Consider the following 21789-nt stretch of genomic DNA (forward strand, 5'->3'; position numbering starts at 1 on the left):
GGTCTTCCAAAGGATCCTGCTGTGAGAGTGCCCCAGTCACTGTACTGGTCCCAGTAATGCTGCCTGCAATGGGATCACACAGCCAAGGGCTTCCCCTCTCTAGGAAAGAGCATTAACACTCCCCATCTCGACCCCTCAGTGGGGTCTGCACTTGCTGTCACATGCAGGCTTTCCACCGAGCACCAAACATTGTCATTTACACCCATAAAAAGCTGAATTCAGCACTCTTTCCATAAAACGGATCGTGAACCCTTACCACCACTTGCCTCTCCTTGGAATAATAAATTATGAGGACAAATGGCAGAATCATTATCAGTTTCAATACCCAGTCATAAATAGTCTTGTAAGAACACTGAAATGATGGTGTTTTATTGCGTTAGATATCACTTGCCATTAATTACAGCATGAAACTTTTGTACTTTGATGAAAAGCATTTTAGCCAGCTCAGTTATAAATTTAAAACAGCCTTAAAACAAAAGTCACCTCAAGATGTGTTGGCCTTTTTTTTTTTCTCTATAGATCTAAACCCAAAATAGCATTTTAAGCTTGGACAGACACAAAAGCAAGATTTTATAAAGCTATTTTATTGCATGCACATTCAGCTTTCGCATTTACGGCAAACTAACAGTACCCATGGCTATTTTTTACAGTAACATCGTTGGCAGATGGATTTCACTGGTGCAGATACTTCATAGTTGGCTTGGTTTAGTACGGGTTTTCTTTGTAATGATCAAGTGCTGTTGTGAATCAACGTGATCTAGTTTACATTTCTGCCCTGTTTCCTCTGTTTGGATCATTTCTCTTCCCTTCTGTCACTGTAACCACAGAGGACAGAAGCAGCTGAGTGCAGAGCAAGCTTGAAGTCAACAGGAGCTGGTGGGCTCAGCTCCTAACAAATCTGGGGGACCCCCCAAGACGTCACATAAAGAAATTGATTTCAGCCTAACTTTGGTGCAACAACCCACAGGAGTGAAGCTAAAAATCTACATTTTCAAACATTTCAAACATTTTTTATGCAGAGGTCGAAGGGCTTCCTGCTGTGGCAGTTTAAGTCGCTGCTCCTGTGGAACAGGTTATCAGCCCGTGGCATTGATCCCATTTTGCATTCATTTACAGAAGGGATTATTCCACCCTGCTTTGGGATTGTAATCTTGAAGCCACTGCAGCCAAATCCCACAGAGAGCAGGATTCTGTCCTAACCTAATCCCAGCAGGATTGCTCACATCCATACATGAATTTACCTTGCCAAATCCAGATGAACAGCACCAGCTGTACTGGATCTCTTATTTTGAGTAGACTTGGAGAAGACATTTCTCTTTCCTTTCCCATTCCTCCAGGAGGGAAGCTGTGTGGCCCAGAATTTGAGTTAGTCTCATGAGACCTGGCAGGCCAAGGTTTGGCTTCTGCCCTGCCAAAGGCTCTTGTTTTGTCCAGGCACACCACAAGAACCTCCTCAGAGGTATGGTGGGAATCAGCTCAAGCTTAAAACAAGCCTAGGAGTGTGCCCATTTTACTTTACTAGCCCCTAAATTGATCCTCCCCACCTATAGGTAGAGCCCATCTTCCCCAAAATCTGCCACTGGACATAAAGAGGCTTGGCAGCACATCTTGCCAGTAAAGACAAAAGCAAAGCTTTTTCCATGTTCTTTATGACTAGGTTGGCCAAACCAATCAGCAGCAGATCAATATACTTCATGATTTTCCTTTTTCTGATTATTTACCTATTAAAAGCCTTATTCTTGCCCCTCACGTCCCTCATCATCAGTTTCATCTCGCTTCTGGCTTTTCTAATTCCATCCATGTTGGACCATATCTGAGATCTGAGGACAAGTGACGTTCCCCAGGACTGATGAGCACCTGCAAAAACAGATGTCATTATAGCAACTGAACTGGTGCTTGAAATGGTGACCATTTGCTTTTTGACACAAAAGTGAGAAATTGGAAAAAGAAAAAAACCAACAGCCTAATTGCTCATTTAAAGCAGCCTGTTCTTTCCCTTCTGCTTAGCCTCATTTGACAATCTGAGAGTTTAGCTCCCAGTGCTCTTGCTTAAAATATAACAGATGGCCTCTAATAAGTAAATTGAAAAGTGCAAATAAGGTTAAAACAATTTTTCTTTATTGAATATCATTAACTTCAAGGCTGTCCACTTTAAAATGCTAATTAAACCTCACTTCCTTTTGCAGGGTTCTAGTGAAGAAAGATTGCCACGGGGTAAATTCCTCTTGCTTGCAGAGGACTAACCCAGCAAGCCGAGAGCAAACGGGGCTGTTACGTGCCCCACTGTTACGAAGCTGAGTTGGAACCTCTCAATTTATCTGCCCCTTTCATGCTCCTTCTTCCCCACAAGTCCAATGCAGTCAAGAGGAAATTCAGAAAGAGGTGAAGTGTGAAACCCCACTCGGCAAACAGCAGTTTCTCCCAGGGTCACTTCTGGTCCAAGGCTAATGTAGGGTTTCTGAGGGAGCAAGGGATTGCTGACATGGTGCTACGGCCCTGCCACGCGTCATGCTGCAAGCACGTGGCTCTGTGCTGCTGGCACCACACTCAGGGGACGGGAGGTCCTCCAGCACCTTCCCCCCGCCTCACTCCTAATTTCCAGTTCAAATTTATTCCTGGTGCGTGTCGTTTGCTTGTGTGCCAGCACTGTCCTTTGGCTTGAACAACTCTTCTCCTGCTCTTTACCCCCAACCTGAAGGATTTATGCTGCGTGATGGTGTTACCTCTCAGCTTCCACTTGGTAGGTTAAGCAAGCCAAGCTTTTAGGACAGCATTTCTCTTCCCCTGATCAACGCATCAGCCCTCTTCCTCGCTTGTTCCAGTTTAAATTCTGTCTTGAACACAAGAGCATCGATTTGCAAATGCCCTCCCCGACGGGGTCCCACCAGTGCCTTGCACGAGGCAATGCTCCTACCTCAACTGGAAAGGTGCCCAGCTGAGCTCAAGGACAACACTTAACCTTCATGGCCAGTTCACACTTAATTTCTAGTCACCATGTGGAGAAAAAAAAAAAAAGAAAAAGAAAGAAAAAAGTGTGTTGAAATCTTTCACTTCCTTTGTTACTGCTGAAGGCTGAGGTCCCAATCCAACACGAGGCCCTGGAGACACCACAACTCCACAGCCAGCCCCACACACACCTGAAAGCAGTGGCTGTGGGGCATTCAGCCTTTTGGACAGCAGCCTTGGGGTGCCAGCCCATCACGGGGAGCTCTGGTGCTACCTCTGCCTGGTGGGTTTAACCCCAGTTCCCAGTTAGTTCCCAGTTTGCAGACTGGGGGAAGCTCAGGGAGGGGGCCGTGTCCATGTCCCCTGGGAGCCTGGAGCACTGTAGAGAAACAAAGCAAGACACATCAGGGCAGAGGAGGGGTCCCTCCCCCTCCAAACACAGCATTCTCACTCATCTGAGAAATTTAATTTACTTCTTCATTTAAAGACTCAGAGCGTAAATTACAAAATGCTGGACTTGGTATATAAAACACCGAACTTGATACAAATTACCTGGCCAGTCTCACCTCAGTGATTTCTCATCTAGACAATCTGGCTCACCATCAGCACACCCACCCCCTACTCCAAAATACTCATGTTATGGACAATCCAACTGTGCCTGTCCCATGCCTGAGTCACAGCAAAGCTTCTAGGCCAGGAAAGAAGGCAGTTTTTTGATGTTCCTTCTGGCCTGTACTATGAGCACTTGTCCCAGCGGTGCCTCTTCTTTTTTTTGCTATGGAAAGCTCGTGCATGATGGGAGTGACTACTGACAGGCAGGGGAAGCTCTTAGCAACAGTTGTTTAATTATAAAGCATGCCAAAACTGCACACAGTACAGATCAAAGTAGAAAATCTACATTCTCTGGGCAAACAGCAAAAGGAGTCTTTGCAGAAAAGCATTTGGGAGAGTTTGCCACACGGCAAACACGGTGAAATGGAATCAAATAAAACACCACGGACATATCTTTGGAGCCAAGAGTCACAGTGAGAAAAAAAAAATGCTTTCACACCAAAGGAAGTCTTGAAACGCAGTTTATTTGCTTATTCATCCACATGAACTGACTAAATCACGTATTGGATTAGCTACATTCAATGCCTTCTTTCTCCCTCTGCTTAAGTAGGCATTTCTTCTAAGGGACAACAATGGCAGGCACCAGAATAATTAGGCTGAGAAATTGAAATTAGGGAAACGCATTGTTGCCTTTCAACAGTATCTTTCTTGATCAAAAGGGTATTTTTGCAATAAGCAACTGTCCTCAGGTTGAGTCATTTAGGGCAGGAATCTAACAAAGAAATGTTATCAGGAGTGACAGGGGAATGTCCTGTCCTAGCCTAACAAGCCATGGCAGCAGTGCAAAGAGATGCTCTCAGGAGACGTAAGCTGTGACATCAAAGTTGTGTGAGAATCCTTTGCTTCATACTTGTTTTCTCTAATGTGTTTTATTTTGAGATGAAAGTCCTCAGCTAAGAAGCAGCTCCGTTTCTGCCCTTTTTCTCTAAGCTCTTCTTTTATCCAATGTGGCTCAGGCTGTTTTCAAGGAGAATGCCATCTTCCGACACAACGGCACTGGAACAGAGCTGAGGTTTCAGGAGGGTAGTGCATACATGTCAGTCAGAGAGTAAATATTGTCTCCCAACAGCAAGTTGAACAGACCTTTGTTTTCCTCTGCAATGCTTGTCTAGGTCTTAAGGGAGCTGTCTTTTACTGTACCAGAGTACTGAGCTTGCAGGCATAATACAAATGCCTGAAAGAGTCCGGCTTGAAGGGATAAACACAAGCAAGGGCATGCAGCAAAAGGACAAAAAGCAGAAACGTAACAAAGCTCCCGGCCCACGTCCGTTGGATATCTCCATGCAGGTGTACAAAACGGGCTGTCTGAAGGGAGCTGGGGAGGTCAATCTCATGGATTTGACAGTAAAAACAGAGCAGTCCTGGAACAAGAAAACTTTCTCGTTGTACAACAGTAACTGGGGACAACTCTTGCCTCCGAAGTTGAGAGCAGCTTTCAATCAAGTCTTCAAGAGTTTTGACACAACCTGAAAAACTGGCTTTTTCTGCCCTTTCTCCACAAAACTGCCTTTCTACTCCCTCTGTCAGCAGGGAGGAAGGGCTCACTCAGGAGACAATTCACCTGATCTCTTGTAGACATCTGCTGTAAGATAAGAAGAGCAGCAGCCAAGAACTCCTTTCCCTTGTCAACCTCTTCTTTGATTACAAAGAGAGCCCCCATCACAGGAGACAGATGTCTCCTATGTCTGGTCAGATGAATCCCATCCCAAAGGTAACCACAGACTTCTGTCTGATCAGATGCTAAGAGAGAAAGGACAACCAGAGAGATGCATCCCATAGGACTAAGACACAATTTATCCAATAAAAGCAGAGTTTGTAGCAGCATCTTAACAAGAAACATAGCACTAATTTCTGTCATCCAAAGGTCTTAGAGCAAGAAATGCTGCATGCAATAATAATATCCTCAGTTGTTCTAAGGGAAAGGTTGAATTATTGAGAACTGAGGCAACCAAGATCACCTAATCTCAGAAAACCAAGAGAATAGTGTTGGGGTTGACTTTCAGCAGGAAACAAGCTCACTCGGGAAAGTACCATGTAAGAGAAGTTCTTAGCATCCCCCAGAAGTGGAAACAGCTGTCCAGGCAAACCGTGTACGAGAAAAAATCGTATCTGCTGCTGAAGGAAAAAGGAAGAAAAAAATAGATCATGGGGGGAAAATATCTAGAAATCTTACATTCCAGCAATGTAAGCTTTGATGACTGAAAGCTAAACCACTTGTACAGGCTAAGCACAAAGGCTTGACCTAGGCTGCAATCAAAGCACAGAGAGTGCGCAGGGGCTGTAACGACTCTGAAAACCTATGCTGAAGATGTCGTGTTAGCACACTTCAGAGACATACTCAGGAAGAAGCTGGTTACCAAAAAAAATCATCCTAAATTCTTTTTGCCTAGCACATCCCATTGCAATTTTGACCTGCGCCAAAGGAACAATGTAATAACAGATATGCACCTTTGGTGCAGATATGACTTTATGCCCAATTCACATGTGTGAATTGTACCAAAACTTCACTGTAGTAAAAGTTCAAGCCACATGAGATCAGGACTACATTCACCTCTAGTGAAGTTTTGTAACACTCCTTGTGGGATGGTGATCCCCTGCTATCGGAGGGAATATCCACCCAGCTGCTCATCATCCTTGGCCATATTTTTAACCATTTACCAATTTCAACCCAATTTAACTAAGGGTTGAGATCTCATTAAGATCCAATTCCTGAAGGTTACATGAAAAACAGCAGTGGCTGAGAAAAAGAAAAATCAGAATTAGCAGCTTTCAGAGAGAAAGGGGTTATAACTTGGACCCGTATTCATGACAAGCACCAGATGCAGACAGTTTAGTTCTCTAAAACAACTGTGCTTTTCTTCCCCACCCTCTAAGCTGCATACAGAAGTCTGGGGATGACAGCAAGAGAAATGTGGATAAAACAAATTCTGCTTTGGCTTTTTGCAGCTTTAGATACACAGCGCTGCTCTGTGATCTGTGGTGGTAGCCACGACTCCAAAGGAAAAGAAAGCTGAAAAACAAAAAGGTCCCACCGGGATCACACACGGCGCTACTCAGCTCAATTACTTATTAAAGCACCGACAGAGCGTGGACTTTTTCAGCACATTACTTATTCAATCAGAGCTCCAGCTCTCTCGGACTGATCCCTTAAGAAAACCCAAGCACCTTTCCCTGTTTGTTTCCAGTTGCATCACAAAAAGATTTTAAAGACTTCAGGCTGCCAAGAAAAGTGTCTCTGGGTCACGGTACACCGAGAGCTTGTGGGCGAATCCTCTGCAGCTCCAATTGACTGACGAGGGCACAGGGCCATCGAGCTGAGGAAGCAGCTTGGATTTTTCCATGTACCTCCACGACCCACCTGCAACCTAGAGGGGCTCTGTTCCTGCCAGGTGGAAGCTCTGGACCACACAGCACCGAACAACTTCCTTGTGGCTATAAAGTGTTTTGTTTTTTGTTTGTTTGTTTTTGTTTTTTTTTTAGTCAAGGAGGTGAGATCAATCTTCTATACAAGTTCCATCAGATTAATCTGGACTGGGAATAGCTCAGCAGGTCTTTAAACACAGAAGCTAGCTTTTCCTCTAGACCAGCTGGGGATACCTTGTGGCTAACCTTGAAGCACAGCAAGGTCCCTTGTTGCTAACCTCAAAGGTCCCTTGAGATGGAGGGTGGGCATCAATCCATGAGATACGTTGAGGTAGAATACATTGCTTTTAGGTTTGTGCTCACTAAGATCTTAATTAACAGGGTAACCTCTTTACTCCAGCCAGCCAGAACATGAGGTAGAGAAGCTGGCAAAATGAAAACTAAACAAACAAACAAACAAAAAACACTTGATTTTTGAAACTACATTGCACCAGTCTTCCATCACTGTGGGCTCCTTTACAGGGATGTGCACATGAGAGCAAGAAACCTGTGGTTCCTTGACGGGCTAACGTGCATTTCTAAGAAAGACAAAAAGAAAAGAGTGGTAAAAGTCTTAACCAAGGGAAAATCATGTTCGACCAAACTCATAGCCTTCTATGATGGCATTACCAGCTGGGTAGATGAGGGGAGAGCAGTGGACGTCATCTACCTTGATTAGCAAGGCTTTTGATACTGTCTCCCAGGTCATCCTGCTAGTAAAGCTGAGAAAGTGTGGGATAGAGGACTGGACAGTAAGGTGGGTTGAGAACTGGCCGAGCTCAGAGGGTTTTATTGACGAGCAACGTCAGTGTGCCCTGCACAATGCCACTGCCACCTCGCTGGAGCAGTTTGAGTGGCCCTATCATAAAAACATGCCCCTTGGAAGGTGGGGGGCGAGGCAAGACAGAGCTGGAAGTCCTGTCAAGGAAACCTCAGCCCTAGGAGGCCGGCACCGCCCTGCAGCCTCCTGGCACCCACTGGGTGCCCCAGCTCCATGCTGCCTAGCAACAAGCACCACCGGCCTCGCTATTGGCTGAGCCAAGAGGCGCCAAGGTAGGCGGCCAATGGGGCGGCGCCTGGCTGTGATGGAGCAGAGGTGTCACAGGGCAGGGTGGGTGATGTGGTGCTGGGTGTGCCGGGGCTTCAGCACTCCAGCGATGGCAGCGCGACAGTGGGCTGCGTGTGGCCCCTGAGGAGTGCTTCTGGGGGCAGAAGTTCTTCATCACGCAGCTTTGGGTGTTTTCTTCACTGAGACCCTGAGGAATTCTTCATCGTCTGTCTTTTGGGGTTCTCCTCACATGTATCCCCCTGAGGAGAGCTTCATCATGCAGCTTTTCGTATTGTTTTCACCCTGTTGCCCCTGAGAAGTGTTTCATACATGTATTTTAACTTTTGGTGTTTCTCTCTCATTCCAGGTCCCAAGGAGTTTTTCACCGTGCAGCTTTTGGTGTTCTCTTCACTGCAGCCTTTGAGGATTTCTTCATCGTGCAGCTTTGGGGGTTTTCTTCACTGCAGCCCTGTGGAGTTCTGCATTGTCCAGCTTTTGGAGTTCTCTTCACCGTGTTTACCCAGAGGAGTTCTTCATCCTGCAGCTTTTGGTGTTTTCTTCATTGCGGCCCACGAGGAGTTCTTCATCGTGCAGCTTTTCAGGATCTCTTCACCACGTTTCCCCTGAGGAGAGCTTCATCACTCAGTTTTTCATGTTTTCTTCACTATGGCGCTCGAGGAGTAATTCTTCATGGAGCTTTTTGTGTTTTCTTCTCCTTGTCGGCCCTGCGGAGTGCTTCTGCTTGCTGCTTTTGGTGTTTTCTTCACTACGACCCTGAGGAGTTCTTTATCGTCCAGCTTTTGGTGTTTTCTTCATTGCAGCCCATGAGGAGTTCTTCTTCGTGCAGCTCTTCGAGATCTCTTCACCACGTTTCCCCTGTGAAGAGCTTCATCGTCCAGCTTTTGGTGTTTCCTCATTGCAGCCTCTGAACAGTGCTTCGTTGAGCAGCTTATGGTGTTTTCTTCGCTACAGCCCTGAGGAGTTCTTCATCGTGCAGCTTCTGGGGGTTTTCCCCACACCATGTTTCCCCTGAGGAGGCGTCATCATTCAGCTTTTTGTGTTTTCTTCACTATGGTGCTCGAGGAGTAATTCTTCATGGAGCTTTTTGTGTTTTCTTCTCCTTGTCGCCCCTGAGGAGTGCTTCTGCTTGCAGCTTTTGGTGTTTTCTTCACTACGGCCCTGAGGAGTTCTTTATCGTCCAGCTTTTGGGGTTCTCTTCAACACGTTTACCCTGAGGAGTTCTTCATCGTGCAGCTTTTGGTGTTTTCTTCACTGCATCCCTGTGGAGTTCTGCATTGTCCAGCTTTTGGGGTTCTCTTCACCACATCCCTGTGGAGTTCTGCATCGTCCAGCTTTTGGGGTTCTCTTCACCATGTTTACCCAGAGGAGTTCATCATGCAGCTTTTGGTGTTTTCTTCACTGAGGCTCTTGAGGAGTTCTGCGTTGTCCAGCTTTGGGGGTTCTCCTCACCATGTTTTCCCTGAAGCGAGCTACATCATGCAGCTTTTCATGTTGTTTTCACCCTGTTGCCCCTGAGAAGTGCTTCATCTTTTAACTTTTTCTTCTGTTTTTCTCTCATTTTTGGTGTTCTCTTCACTGCAGCCTTTGAGGATTTCTTCATCGTGCAGCTTTGGGGGTTTTCTTCACTGCGGCCCTGTGGAGTTCTGCATTGTCCAGCTTTTGGAGTTCTCTTCACCGTGTTTACCCAGAGGAGTTCTTCATCATGCAGCTTTTGGTGTTTTCTTCGCTACAGACCTGAGGAGCTCTCCATCGTGCAGCTTTTTGGGATCTCTTCACCACGTTTCCCCTGAGGAGAGCTTCATCACTCAGTTTTTCATGTTTTCTTCACTATGGCGCTCGAGGAGTAATTCTTCGTGGAGCTTTTTGTGTTTTCTTCTCCTTGTCGGCCCTGAGGAGTGCTTCTGCTTGCAGCTTTTGGTGTTTTCTTCACTACGGCCCTGAGGAGTTCTTTATCGTCCAGCTTTTGGGGTTCTCTTCACCACGTTTACCCTGAGGAGTTCTTCATTGTGCAGCTTTTGGTGTTTTCTTCACTGCATCCCTGTGGAGTTCTGCATTGTTCGGCTTTTGGGGTTCTCCTCACCATGTTTTCCCTGAGGTGAGCTTCATCATGAAGCTTTTCATGTTGTTTTCACCCTGTTGCCGCTGAGAAGTGCTTCATCTTGTAACTTTTGGTGTTTTTCTCTCATTCCAGGCCCTGAGGAGTTTCAGCGTGCAGCTTTTGGTGTTCTCTTCACTGCGCCCCCTGAGGACTTCTTCATCGTGCAGATTTGGGAGTTGCCTTCACTGAGGCCCTTTTTGGCATCTACCATGTCTGCAGCCAGACCGACCGCTCAGTGCCTGAAGTGTGAAGAAGCACATCCTCCCGTTTGTTTTCAATCTGCCAACTGATCCTTTCATGTAGAGCTCTTTCTTTTTTTACTAGGTGTCATGTGTAATCCTTTCTCCTCCTTTTCAGTTATGCTGCTATAAATCTCTTTCAAACCATTTATGAGTTCTCTTGCCTTATTCTATTTCAAACCATTTATGAGTTCTCTTGAATAGGCTGCCACGGGAGGCTGTGGAGTCTCCTTCTCTGGAGATACTCAAGGCCTGTCTGGACGCTTACCTGGGCAACCTGCTCTAGGAACCTGCTTTGGCAGGGGGGTTGGACCCAATGATCTCTGGAGGTCCCTTCCATCCCTACAATTCTGTGATTCCGTAATCTCCTACAGCTGCGTCTTTTCAAAGGACTTTTCTAGGGGGAGATTTATTGAGTGTTATTCTATCTGACACTAGTCAGTGAACATGTGCAACTTTGGTGAGCTAGAAAAAAAAGAAAAAAAAAAAAAGAGGTTGTCTATAAATTCTTATACTCCAGACACCGTTCCTCAGAGGCCAGCCCTAATAAACCCATCACCACAGCAATACTGTAATTCAGTGGTGCTCAGCTCCTGGTCTTCCAGAGTCTTTTTGCAGAGACTCCTGCAGCAAGCACACAGTGCATCAGCTGCCCTGGGGAAACAGCATTTTAATGCTGATACGGGACACATCAGAGAGCCCCAACCTGACTTACCGGGGCCAGAAATGTTCATATGTGGCTGCGGTACAGCCTTGAATGCAGAGAAGAGCTCAGGCCCTGAAAGTAACTAAACCACCTAAGCAATACCCCACTAACAGTACTGCTAATAATCTAGAGATGCTCTGACTACCAAAAAATAAATAAAATAAAAGTCCTTGTGCCTTGTAGCACTGTGCTACGAGCTGGGAGATGTGAGCTTGCTCACTTTCTTCAGCTCAGCAAGGAACTGAATCTCTTATTTCACTGGCAAAGCACCAAAGCTGGACGAGGTATCAGTCTGCTCACTCGGGTAAGCCAGCTGAGCTACTCAAACTGTCAGCAAAACCAGACAAACCTAAAACACCTCCGAATCCCACCTCTATCAATTAGTAATTAGCTAATGATTAATGATGACAAACTAGTAGGCATCGCTTAACTCGCATTAACAAATTCCTCGGTGCCTTTCCACAGCCCTTCTCAATGACAGAGCGACTGCTGAAGGTGGAGGCTTGTAAGAAGCATTACATGTTTTAGCACTGTACCTTGGGACTCAGAATAATAAGCGCATAAAAGAGATAAATGTGTATTTGTAATGCCACCTTTTAAAGCAATTGCTTAAAAGAAACCAGCTTTAGAAACTCGGAAATGTAATTCTTGACCCCGCTGAGTAATCTTGCTAATATCAGGCAAAGTTACAATTATTCAGTTATGAACAAAAAAGGCACTGTTCATACTCACAATGAAGCACTCATGTATAAAAGGGAGAGCAAAGGAGAAACGTGCCCATTCCCCTACCCCTCACCAGGTGAGTCACTGCAAGGGGTTCCCACTCCAACCACAGAGATGCGGCAGGGACAAGGTGAGTGCTGCTATCCCGCTGTAAGGTGAAGAACACGAGTCTGAGTCACCCATCTCCAGCAAATACCCAATAAAGAGACCTGCTCCCTACAGTTCCCTACCTTACTCCCTAGGCACTTTACAACTTCTGCAAGAACAGAAGAAAGGCTTCAGTCACTTACGTTAGAACAAGCCTACTTTATTCCCAGAAGAAATTTTATCCTAAGGGAAAAATATTGGCACTGTACAAGGGTGCAATAAGGTGTTCCCACTTGCAGAGGGTGATTTAGGATGTTCACTTGAATCCTGTGACTTCCACACATCTCTGTAGAAAGATCTGTATTTTCTCTGAGATTTTCCTCAACTAGCACCTACTTAATCGGGACTGGAACATTTGAAGTGGAAGAGTAGCATCAGAGCAAGACAGCTCAGCATTCTGCTCAGCATTTCCAAGAAAGAAAAATGGCATCCTGGTGGTATAAAAAACAAACAAAACATTGACCTTCCTGGCCTGTTTCTTCTGCACACACACTCAGCATGAAACAAAGAACTTCATGGCCATGACACCTGAAGGAGGAAAGGAAAACAGCAAACAATTACGCAGATGAAACCGACTCTTCATGAAACAGAGAGAAAGCATCTAAAACTTTCCGCATCTGACCCTTATTTTCATCTTTTCAAAGCTGTTGTCAGATAAAACTTCGTGCAGCTATGTGGGCATCACACAGGGTAAATACAATGCATCTACAGATGCCTCTGCAATTTCTGATTTCTAAAACCCAGTCACATCATGTTCCATCACACGGTGGATTTTCATGAGGTAACAAGAATTCCCCATCTCTGAGGATCCCAGGGAGTGGACAAAAGCTTTAATCAGCCTTCACAGAACACATCCCCTATGTACTGAAGGAAAATGGGATGGAGTATGCTTCAGCTTTCTGTTGGTGTTATGTGGGCATAGACGTAAATATAGATAAATTATGTAGGTGGAAGAGGTTGCGGAATTAAGATACTGCACTAGATGGGTACAGAGAGAGTCCAGCACACTGAACACATGGAATCAAAGCTGATGGAGATGGGTGGAGTGATTCGTATACACAATGGACGTGACTTAGTCAGCCAGCTATTCCAAAACAGCAAGCACCCTCTGAAAAGCACTCAGGAAAAATTGGGAGTCACACACAGAGAACAATAAGATATTTTTTTAATTAGGGTTTCGATCACAATGTAACTTTTTCCATCAACACATTCCAACTCGGCCATTTACAAATTATTCTTCTACAATGAGGAAAAAATGATTTAAACAACTCCAGTAAATTCTGAGCAAATCTCTTTTGATCTCCTTGGGAGTCCACCACAGCCAATGTGTATATTTTGTTTGCTTATTATTTCACAGGACAAGAGGTTGGGTTGTAGATCACCTTCTGTTCAAGCTCTGCATATCTTTTCAGAAGTGGACGATAGAGCTAAAAGGGAAAAAGAAACAAATACGTCAAATTTGAAAAATCAGATTTTTCAATCACACTGCAGTTAAAAATACCTTCGGATCTGAGAAATGTAGCATCTTCATAGGCACCTGGAGGTTTCAAGTTTTTTTTCCCCCAATTTACTGAAGAAAATGCTGCAGCGTCTTCCTTCTTCAAATGTCACTGTCCCTTTTACCGTCTCCTTTATAGCCTAATTTTATGACACGTGCAGGTTGTTCTTATTGTGATTGCGTTCTTGCTATAAGCAGAAGTCATTGCTTCCAGAGGAAGCAGCTCTGGTAAAGTCACCTCTCCGAGCCTGGCGTGCCCCCCCAGTTATAGCTGTCCTGACCACCCAGGCAGAACTCCGTCCTTGCCTCCCTCCCTCAGGACGGATCGCTGCCTCTGTCCCCTCCTCCTCTGCCTTGCTAATAGGCACGCCGCCACCCCCAGCACACTGAAATACCACTGCAAAAAGGTCCTCCTTGGCCAATGTGCTGACTGGGGCTTTCTAAAGTACATTTCCCACTCCCTCTCCCACCCCTCTTGTACTCCCTTATCTCCTTTAGCTTTACTTCTCCCTCACGCCTTCCAACACCCACAGCCCTTCCCATCTACGATGTGCTCACGGCCTGGCTCCTCGCCCTGCAATCCCAGGGACAAACGAAGACCCAGCTCCTTTCCACAACCACACCGAGCATACCAGTAGCTTTCCCCTATTTCCTTAGCTGGAATCCACCAGGAATTTTTAGATCCAGAATTGTTCCAGCTATGAAAAGTACAAGAATCAACGTACTCAAAAACCCAGATTGAATATCTCGGGCTTTTGGATATGGCCAAGATCCTAGCCCTACTGTAGCCCTACTGCTCCAACCTTACATTATACCTCCAGATCTGAGAAATAAACCGCTTCGTTAGCTCCTGTACCCACTTTTAACTGTCTGTCTAATAAAAAAAGTAATTTGACGTGCCACACCAGGACAGCATCCCTTATTCGCTGGCCTTAGCGCAAAGAAGGGACAGCCAGGAGCCAGTGTAGGGTCTGGTACAGGCTTGAACAGTCCTTAGGAGGATGCCATAAGGTCAGATCCCTGCAGCACTGAATCCTATGGGCCGCCAGTCTGGTCTACAAGCCCTCTGCACTGATGCTATACATAATCAGGGCAGTCTCGCTCCTGGCTCCGGGATCAGAGAGGTTACAGAGCCACAATGAATCATACCCAGTAAACTGAATTACTGCTCTCATCAATAAGTGAGATCCAGCATTTAAAGGCATGTTATCCTCTTCCACATAAGAGCCACAACCAACAACTGTAGCTGCATGAAAAATTCAGGAGGGAGACGTTTTGAGTGCAAACTGTGAGGCTGCAGGAAAAGAGAGCGCTGTTCTTGCGGAGTTTTATGCACAGTCCTGCACTGGCCTCATATTTGCACCAGTCACTTTCTCAGATGAAAGAAAAAAAAATGAAGCGTTGGCAGATTTTTCTCATCTAAGAAATAAAGAATTGGAGTGTTTTATTCTTGATGGCAAAATATGCAGTGCTCGCTTTCCTCTTCCCAAAGGGTAGTGTCAGTCTGCTGGGTGAAACCTGGAGGCACTGCTTCAGTCCCACTTCCACCTTCCTCTAGGGCAGGTGAGAGCGACCTAATGGACACATTCTGCAGCAGGAGCCTGTTTGATCAACTCCTCCCTTTCACCAACACCATGGTGCAGCAGGTGAAGTACATTTCTTCAACAGATTAAATATATCAAGGGGAAGAAGAGAAGAAGCACCTACAGCAAGCAAGCACTGTTGTTTAGCCGTGACCTCTTCAGGACAGTTTTTTCAATCCATCTCACAGTAATTAATAGTCTTACAATGCCTTAAACTTACAATTAAAATAGATTAAAATGAGATTAAAATAGAGAAATCTACTCCCTCCTTCCTCGGCAACAGGCTAACTCAGTGGCCTTGGGCAAGTCATTTAACATGCACGTGCCCCAGCTCCTCTTCTCTACAGGACAGTGATGTTGAGGCCTGTAGAGGTTTATGCAGACTAAGGAGTTAACAATAGCATTGTTTTCATTTGCTAAATGCCACGTGACTCAGCATGACATTTTTAACTGACTACACGGGGACCTTGGGTGTTCAGTGAAGTCCATACACATATTATTTTCATGTGTCTGAAGAATGTTATTGCTCCCATTTCTGCTGAACGCACACATCACAGTAAACAAAATATTGAGCAGGCAACCACAGCTATACCAGGAATAACAGCATATCAGACAAAACCAGCTCTTTTAACCACTGAAGCGTTTATAATCAAGCTTCGCTATTTCTTACTTTGCTGTTCTGTAAATTTGGAAAGCCCTCAGTGTTTCTCAACAAGGATTCAGCACCACAGAGCTGCATTGGCAAGTGTGCTCAGCTGCTAAGAAAGGAGGCTCCTTATTACTTACCCAGCAGTGTTTTTACAAAATATACAACAGCACATTCACTGGAAGGCTGGGAAGTATTATTGTTAATACATCACTCTAAATTAAAATGTGTCAAAATAAAGGAACAACCACGTTAACTGATAACAGTTCCTTTTCCTGTTTATTGGACTTAAGCACTTAGCCTGCTAATTGACAAAATTCAGGCATTTGCAATAACCTTCCCAGCCGTTAGTGTAAATGAACGTTGCATTGTGTACCCTCTGAAAAAATGCAAACAACAACTAAATTCAAGACCATTTCTTGTACTCTATTTATTTTCAATTGGGGTTAGAGGGAAAAAAAGGAGAAAAATAACAGCAGCACAGTTCAAAGGGCTAACACAAAGTTTTAAATTCCTCTTCATTAGGGAATTTGGCTGCAATACCTCATGGCTGGTAAGGGCAGCAGTGCTTCAAGCTTTTCATAAGCTGTGCTTTTCATGCCAACCTTACAGCAGATGACGTTTGGGGCCAAAGCAGCACTGCTCCCATGAAGTACACACAAGAAATGCCAAAGCATCAGCTGAGAACCTGGCCTGAGCATGCAGCCAGCTACGCTTGTGAAAGATGCGTCTCCACATCTGCCATGACTGAACTGCCTCTGCAGAACCTCAGGCAACTCCTCCTAAGCGATTCCAGGACCCTTTTTCCTGAGGCAATTATATAGATTTATTTTTCTAATTGAGGTCCAAAGGGAATAAAGAACTCTCAATGATGCATAAAAACTCAAGTACATAAATTCCCTCTCTGTCATAGCTTCAAACCTAATATATCAGAGCATGATATTTAACGAAAGTAATTACATGTATCACAACATGAACCTTATTATTGTCCATAATTTAATTGTCCTTGCTATATTATGGCCTTTTCTCCTGCTTATCTCTATAGCCTACTCTGCAACATTAGCAATACTCCGATGGCTTCATTTACAAACCCTAAACTTCACTCCTGGGACAACTTGGCCACACTCCGACAATCCCACAAATAAATAAGAAAATGGTAATGACACGTATTACCTTATAACAGAGGAAAAACTTGACCTGTCTTTCCTGGGAAATATGTTCAAATAAATGTATCTTGCTCTCTAGTCCAAATCAAGTATGTCATCCTCGTATTTTATCTCACCATAGTACTAGCCTATAAACTTAACACAGCTGTTACTATTTCCTCATGCAACGCCGAGGAAAATGGGACTTTGTCCCTCTACAAGCAAAACCAGCTACAAATTATTACAAGTGACAATCCTCACGGATCCTTCTGTCTCCTGCAATGCTGTGTTAGCCAATGATTGGAGCAATTCAAAATTTACAAATTACAAAGATGATGCTGATGATTATCTAATTTTAATCTACCCAAGTACATTTAATCTACCCTGAATAGATTAAAATCAATCAGTCCCTTGCAAACACTTGCTACTTTTGATAGGTTCTTTTTTTTTTTTTTTTATTTATTTCAACCACATTCAAATTACTTCAGCATCAGAGATTTGCTTAAAAAAATCAAGAGAGACAGATATTTTATTTTTAAAATCATGGCAGTTGTTCACCTTTTTTAACACAGAATGAATATGCTTAAAGCAGAATGGATATGACAGTGTCTAGAAATACCCCGAAGACAACTCCAAGGAACCACACCCCAGTCTCTTTATCTACTCCATGTATTCATTCCATAAGCATATCTGAATCAGTTTAACAGGTTACAAAATTTATTGGCTTCACAAATCACTTTAATCAAACTTCCATCGATGCCTATTATCATATTTCTATAGCTGTATTATTATTACCTACTTTGCACTAAATTACCAACCGGCACCAATCCTAGAAAATAACCATCCCCCTCCAAAATCTAACTCAACAAAAAATATCGTTATTTCAAATCAATAAATAGGTCGTTATAACTTTCCTGGGTAACAGGGTCACTTCCATAAATACACATGCTTACAAGGCAGTTCACCAAAGTCAAGAAAACCATGTTTTCCCACGTTTTTCCTCCTTGAATTTTTGCAGAATTAATACATCTCAGTACAGTCAATAATGCAATCAAAATACATATCCAGAGGTAGTGAACTGCACCATGCCTTCCCCCTGCAAAACCCTACACAGTATTACAATAAATCTGGTGCTATGTCACAGGGATGTGGTTTGTATCAACACAAGCGATCAACTCCAGATAACCATGTTCCTTCTCAAGCTTTTCTGTTAATTAAGCAACAAGCTAAACAACTCTGTTTTAATAGATTACTGAAACAGAGCTGAATTCTGATGCCATAATAATAGATTCTTTTTGTCCTTTAATATATATTTATTGCTCTAGAATCTCCTGGTTATTTCTGTCATGCTTAGTGGGTTCTGATTAATTTTTTTCCTTGGGGGATGAGACGGCTCCAAAGAGGTGAGATGACTTATTTTTGTTGTTCTGAAAATAGGGAAAGGAATTCATCAGGTTAACCTACAGATAGCTGACTTCAGCTAGCCTGGTTGAGTCATGACCAAAGATTTTTGGCACAGTGCTTACCACCAGAATTCTTTATGACCTGTTTGGGTATCTACAGAATTATAAATAAGCTCAAGGTAGTGATGGGCCCCCACGCTCTACAAATATTCTGTGAAGTTGTGTTCAGCTAAGAGGCTTAGGGTCAGCCACAGAGAGGAATTTATCCTCTTTGGAATAGTCTCTTCCACAGGAAAAATTGACATTTTCACCAGAGAAGTTGCAACTTCTGGGACCTCGGTTTCCACTACTAACTCACCACACATCACAAGCTCTCTACTTCTCATCTTGTGACTCTGTTTTACCTGCTCATCAGCTTAACTGAACTGGAAGAATTGTTTTGTGTGTCCTGCTCTTCCTTTCAAAAGAAATCATACTCATTATTACAAAGGATCCTTTGGCAATCAAAGAAACACTTTTTGCGTTTTTGGTTCCTGCAAAGTCCTACTGCATGGATAAGCCTTGGCACCGAAGAAGCAGCCACATCAATCTGTCACATTTGACCTCTTGTCTATAGGAGGTTTTCCTCCTTCCAAGGATGTAGCACATGTTGCCTTCAACCTCCACCAGGAAGAAAGGACAAAACCAGACCAGATTGCTGTGTTATGACTGTTTTTTCTCCGCACTGCCAAGATTTAGCTGTAGCTGTCCAGAAAATGTAGGGAAGTGGTCCAGGCAATTTCACATTGGTTAGCCAGATTCTTTCAGAAGAGCTCCTCAGTGAGACAGAACCTAACCTCGGGATGACTTTGAAGTTTATAAAAAGAACCGTCATTTAAGTGAAAGCCTCTAAACTCAACAGAATTAAATCGGAGGGACAGGGAGATGCAGCTCTGTAAGAAACAGAATCAAACTGACTCATCACATTATGAATTTTTACTGCACTGTTCATGCTAACACACCATTACTGACAGGCCCTCTGGCTTTCTGCAGTTTCACAGCCATGAAACTAGCCAGGGAATCCACCATCAACTGTAAAATTGTAAGACAGGAAGGAAAAAAATGGTGTGGAATACGTAATTGCAAGAAGCTGCTTTTAATGGAATGAAGCTGGCAAGCAAAGCTAAAGCAGAGGAGCGGTTATTCCTTTGCATGCTGTTTGGCCACTACCTTCTCTATCATTCACTCCCATCCATTGGGGCAATAATTCACTGCTGTACATCATTTAAAACCAATAAAAAGATGTGCTATGAGAGCCAGGTTTAACCAAGTGGAAAAGGAGAAGAAAAGTATCGAGAGGGAGATAATTAACTCTTTTAGCTTCCAGGCCATTTTATGCAGACAGTAAAATGGAAAGAGGTAAATGAATTCCCCACTGATCCTTCCAGCTAGGTTAGCCTGGCCCCTGCAGGGGCACAAGGTGCTTGCTGCTCTTGCAAGGCCTCTGTGAGTGACAGCTGTATCCCCTGCCCTTGAGCTTTCTAGCTGAAGCAGCACTGGGGGGTCAAAAGCAGGTCTCTGAGCACTCTCCACCTCCACCAAAGGCAGCCTGTCAGCTTTTCAGCAGAGAGCGTTTTGGGGGGAAACAAGGCAGCGACGGGAGGCTGAACCAGGCACCAGGGAGCTGCTCCCGAAGCCCCTGCAGGAGCCTTCAGCTGCAACACATGCGGCACAGGCCACTGCTGTTAATTATTTTATCTTTCAAAATGAGGGGGGAAGGTTGAGTAAATGAGATCAGATCAATCAAGTTTAAATTATTCAATGTCTTAATATTTCTGAAGGGGACTTCTATTCGATTACTGAGCTCCTTCATCTCAGTTAATAATTAAATAATATGCTGGCAGGCACAATGCAGCATGATCATTTCTATTATTACTCATGATGATATCTGGTGCTCCACTACACATGTAGCTGGGAGTTAGTACTTTTGGCAGATCATTAATTTCCCAGTTTAAATAAAAGCTTTAAAACCTTGTTGCCTGTAGTTAGGGCACAGCCAAATCTCATAAATGAAGAGCGTAAGGCTGTCTTGATTTAAAAAGTTTCTACACAGCTGAAGACGGAGGTAGACTTACCCTTTCTAATTTAAACCCCTATTTTCTAGGAATCTTGCTATATCTTACTGCTAATTTATTATCTGGCTTTATATTTCAGAAGCTGTTGTAAACTAAGGCCTTTGGCACTCAGTAGTGAGAGGTACGGGGTTGTACTGGAGGGCCTGAGACTACAATTCCTTCCTTGGCAGGGATACGGGCAAGAACTGTGCTGCTAGCAACAGTGACTGCTTTGCTTTATCTCTGAAGCACAAGCTTCACCTTCAGATACGCTGAAATTCCCAGGGTGGGCAAGGTCCCAAGAAGACCTGTGACTACTGAATCCTCCCGGCTAGCACGCTATTAGCTGTTCCAACTTGGAGCAACAAGAATTGCTGTCCTCTCTTTCAGACTGGAAGGATTTTGCTGATGTTTTCCAGTAAGCACCCCCACCGTGCTTTTTTTCAATGCTGCTTGCTGCAAGCAAGTAAAGACTGTTTTGTCAATTATTATCAGTTACAACCTGACCTGTATCCAAAGTCTACCTATTTTATAACTTTTTCTGTCCTTTAAGAAGCAGATTCTGCTCTCTGATCACACCCAGTTAGGAAAACACATCTCAGACCTGGATGGAGTGATCACACAGATTATTACATCGTTACAACACTAGGCATCTCCCCAAACGAAATCAATTTTTACAATAAGAACTGTGCAACAAAATAATTCTTAAATTAATCTATTGTATTAGAAAAAAAATTAGTTAATGACTGCATTTTGAAGCAGACAGGAAATGAAAATGAAAAGGAAAATGACATTTCCAGGCTTGCTCACCTCCTCAGCCCCGGTGGTTGGTGTAACAGCCAATCTAGGCTCCGGTGCTAATTTCACAACATCAGCCAAGGACACATTTGTCTCAGCTACAAGTCCTGCAATGAGAATCACAATCCTGATCAATGCAAAAAGCAAGATGAGGGATGTGCCTCGACTCCCTGGCAAATTAATACTTTATATTGATCTTCCCTGTTCAGGTCAGCATTCGGGATTGAAGGATAAATGGCGAAAGATCTTACATTCCAATGCAGTGGGAAGTAGGGACTCTGTGATTGAGGTTTTTGCCAATCACTCAATTCGTACCCTGGAGAATAGGCAGGCAGCAGAAACGCTACTCAACAATATCAGTAATTATTTATGGTTACAACAATACAGTAAGCAGCAGTGGAAATACGTGGAAGCAAAGGATTCAAGGACAAAATGTGACCCAAAAAAAAAGGAAGTGAAAACAATGTCAAGAAAACCTGCTACAAGTCATTAAATATATTGATATATAACAAAGCAGAATAATAGCGGGGTCCCTCTACCATAGCATTTTGCTTTGCAAGTGAATCACAGCATTTCAGGAGTTCCTTGTTGCACCTGCTAAGAACCCCAGGCTAACTGTGGAAAACCCTGCTTGCAGATGTACACGGTAATGTTATTAAGGAGCCCCTGTCATCAATATTT

The 21789-nt window shown here is 44.0% G+C and overlaps 1 protein-coding gene across 4 annotated transcripts in view; it reads right to left on the reverse strand.

The window, feature by feature from the left end:
• Positions 1-12414: 12414 nt before the first annotated feature.
• Positions 12415-21789, reverse strand: part of XYLB (xylulokinase) — an 82228-nt gene continuing 72853 nt past the window's right edge. For 3 of the 4 annotated variants that reach the window (XM_032183377.1, XM_032183380.1, XM_032183381.1), the window contains 2 exons: positions 21121-21215; positions 13091-13369 (listed from right to left, as the gene is read on the reverse strand). In XM_032183377.1, the coding sequence (XP_032039268.1) occupies positions 13289-13369; positions 21121-21215 (176 nt within the window). In that variant the 3' untranslated portion in view covers positions 13091-13288. Of the gene's footprint in view, positions 12471-13090; positions 13370-21120; positions 21216-21789 lie in introns of those variants that run through there. The other variant, XM_032183379.1, reaches the window with a different exon arrangement.

This window comes from Aythya fuligula, chromosome 2 (assembly GCF_009819795.1).
Source record: "Aythya fuligula isolate bAytFul2 chromosome 2, bAytFul2.pri, whole genome shotgun sequence".
Taxonomy (NCBI): Eukaryota; Metazoa; Chordata; class Aves; order Anseriformes; family Anatidae; genus Aythya; species Aythya fuligula.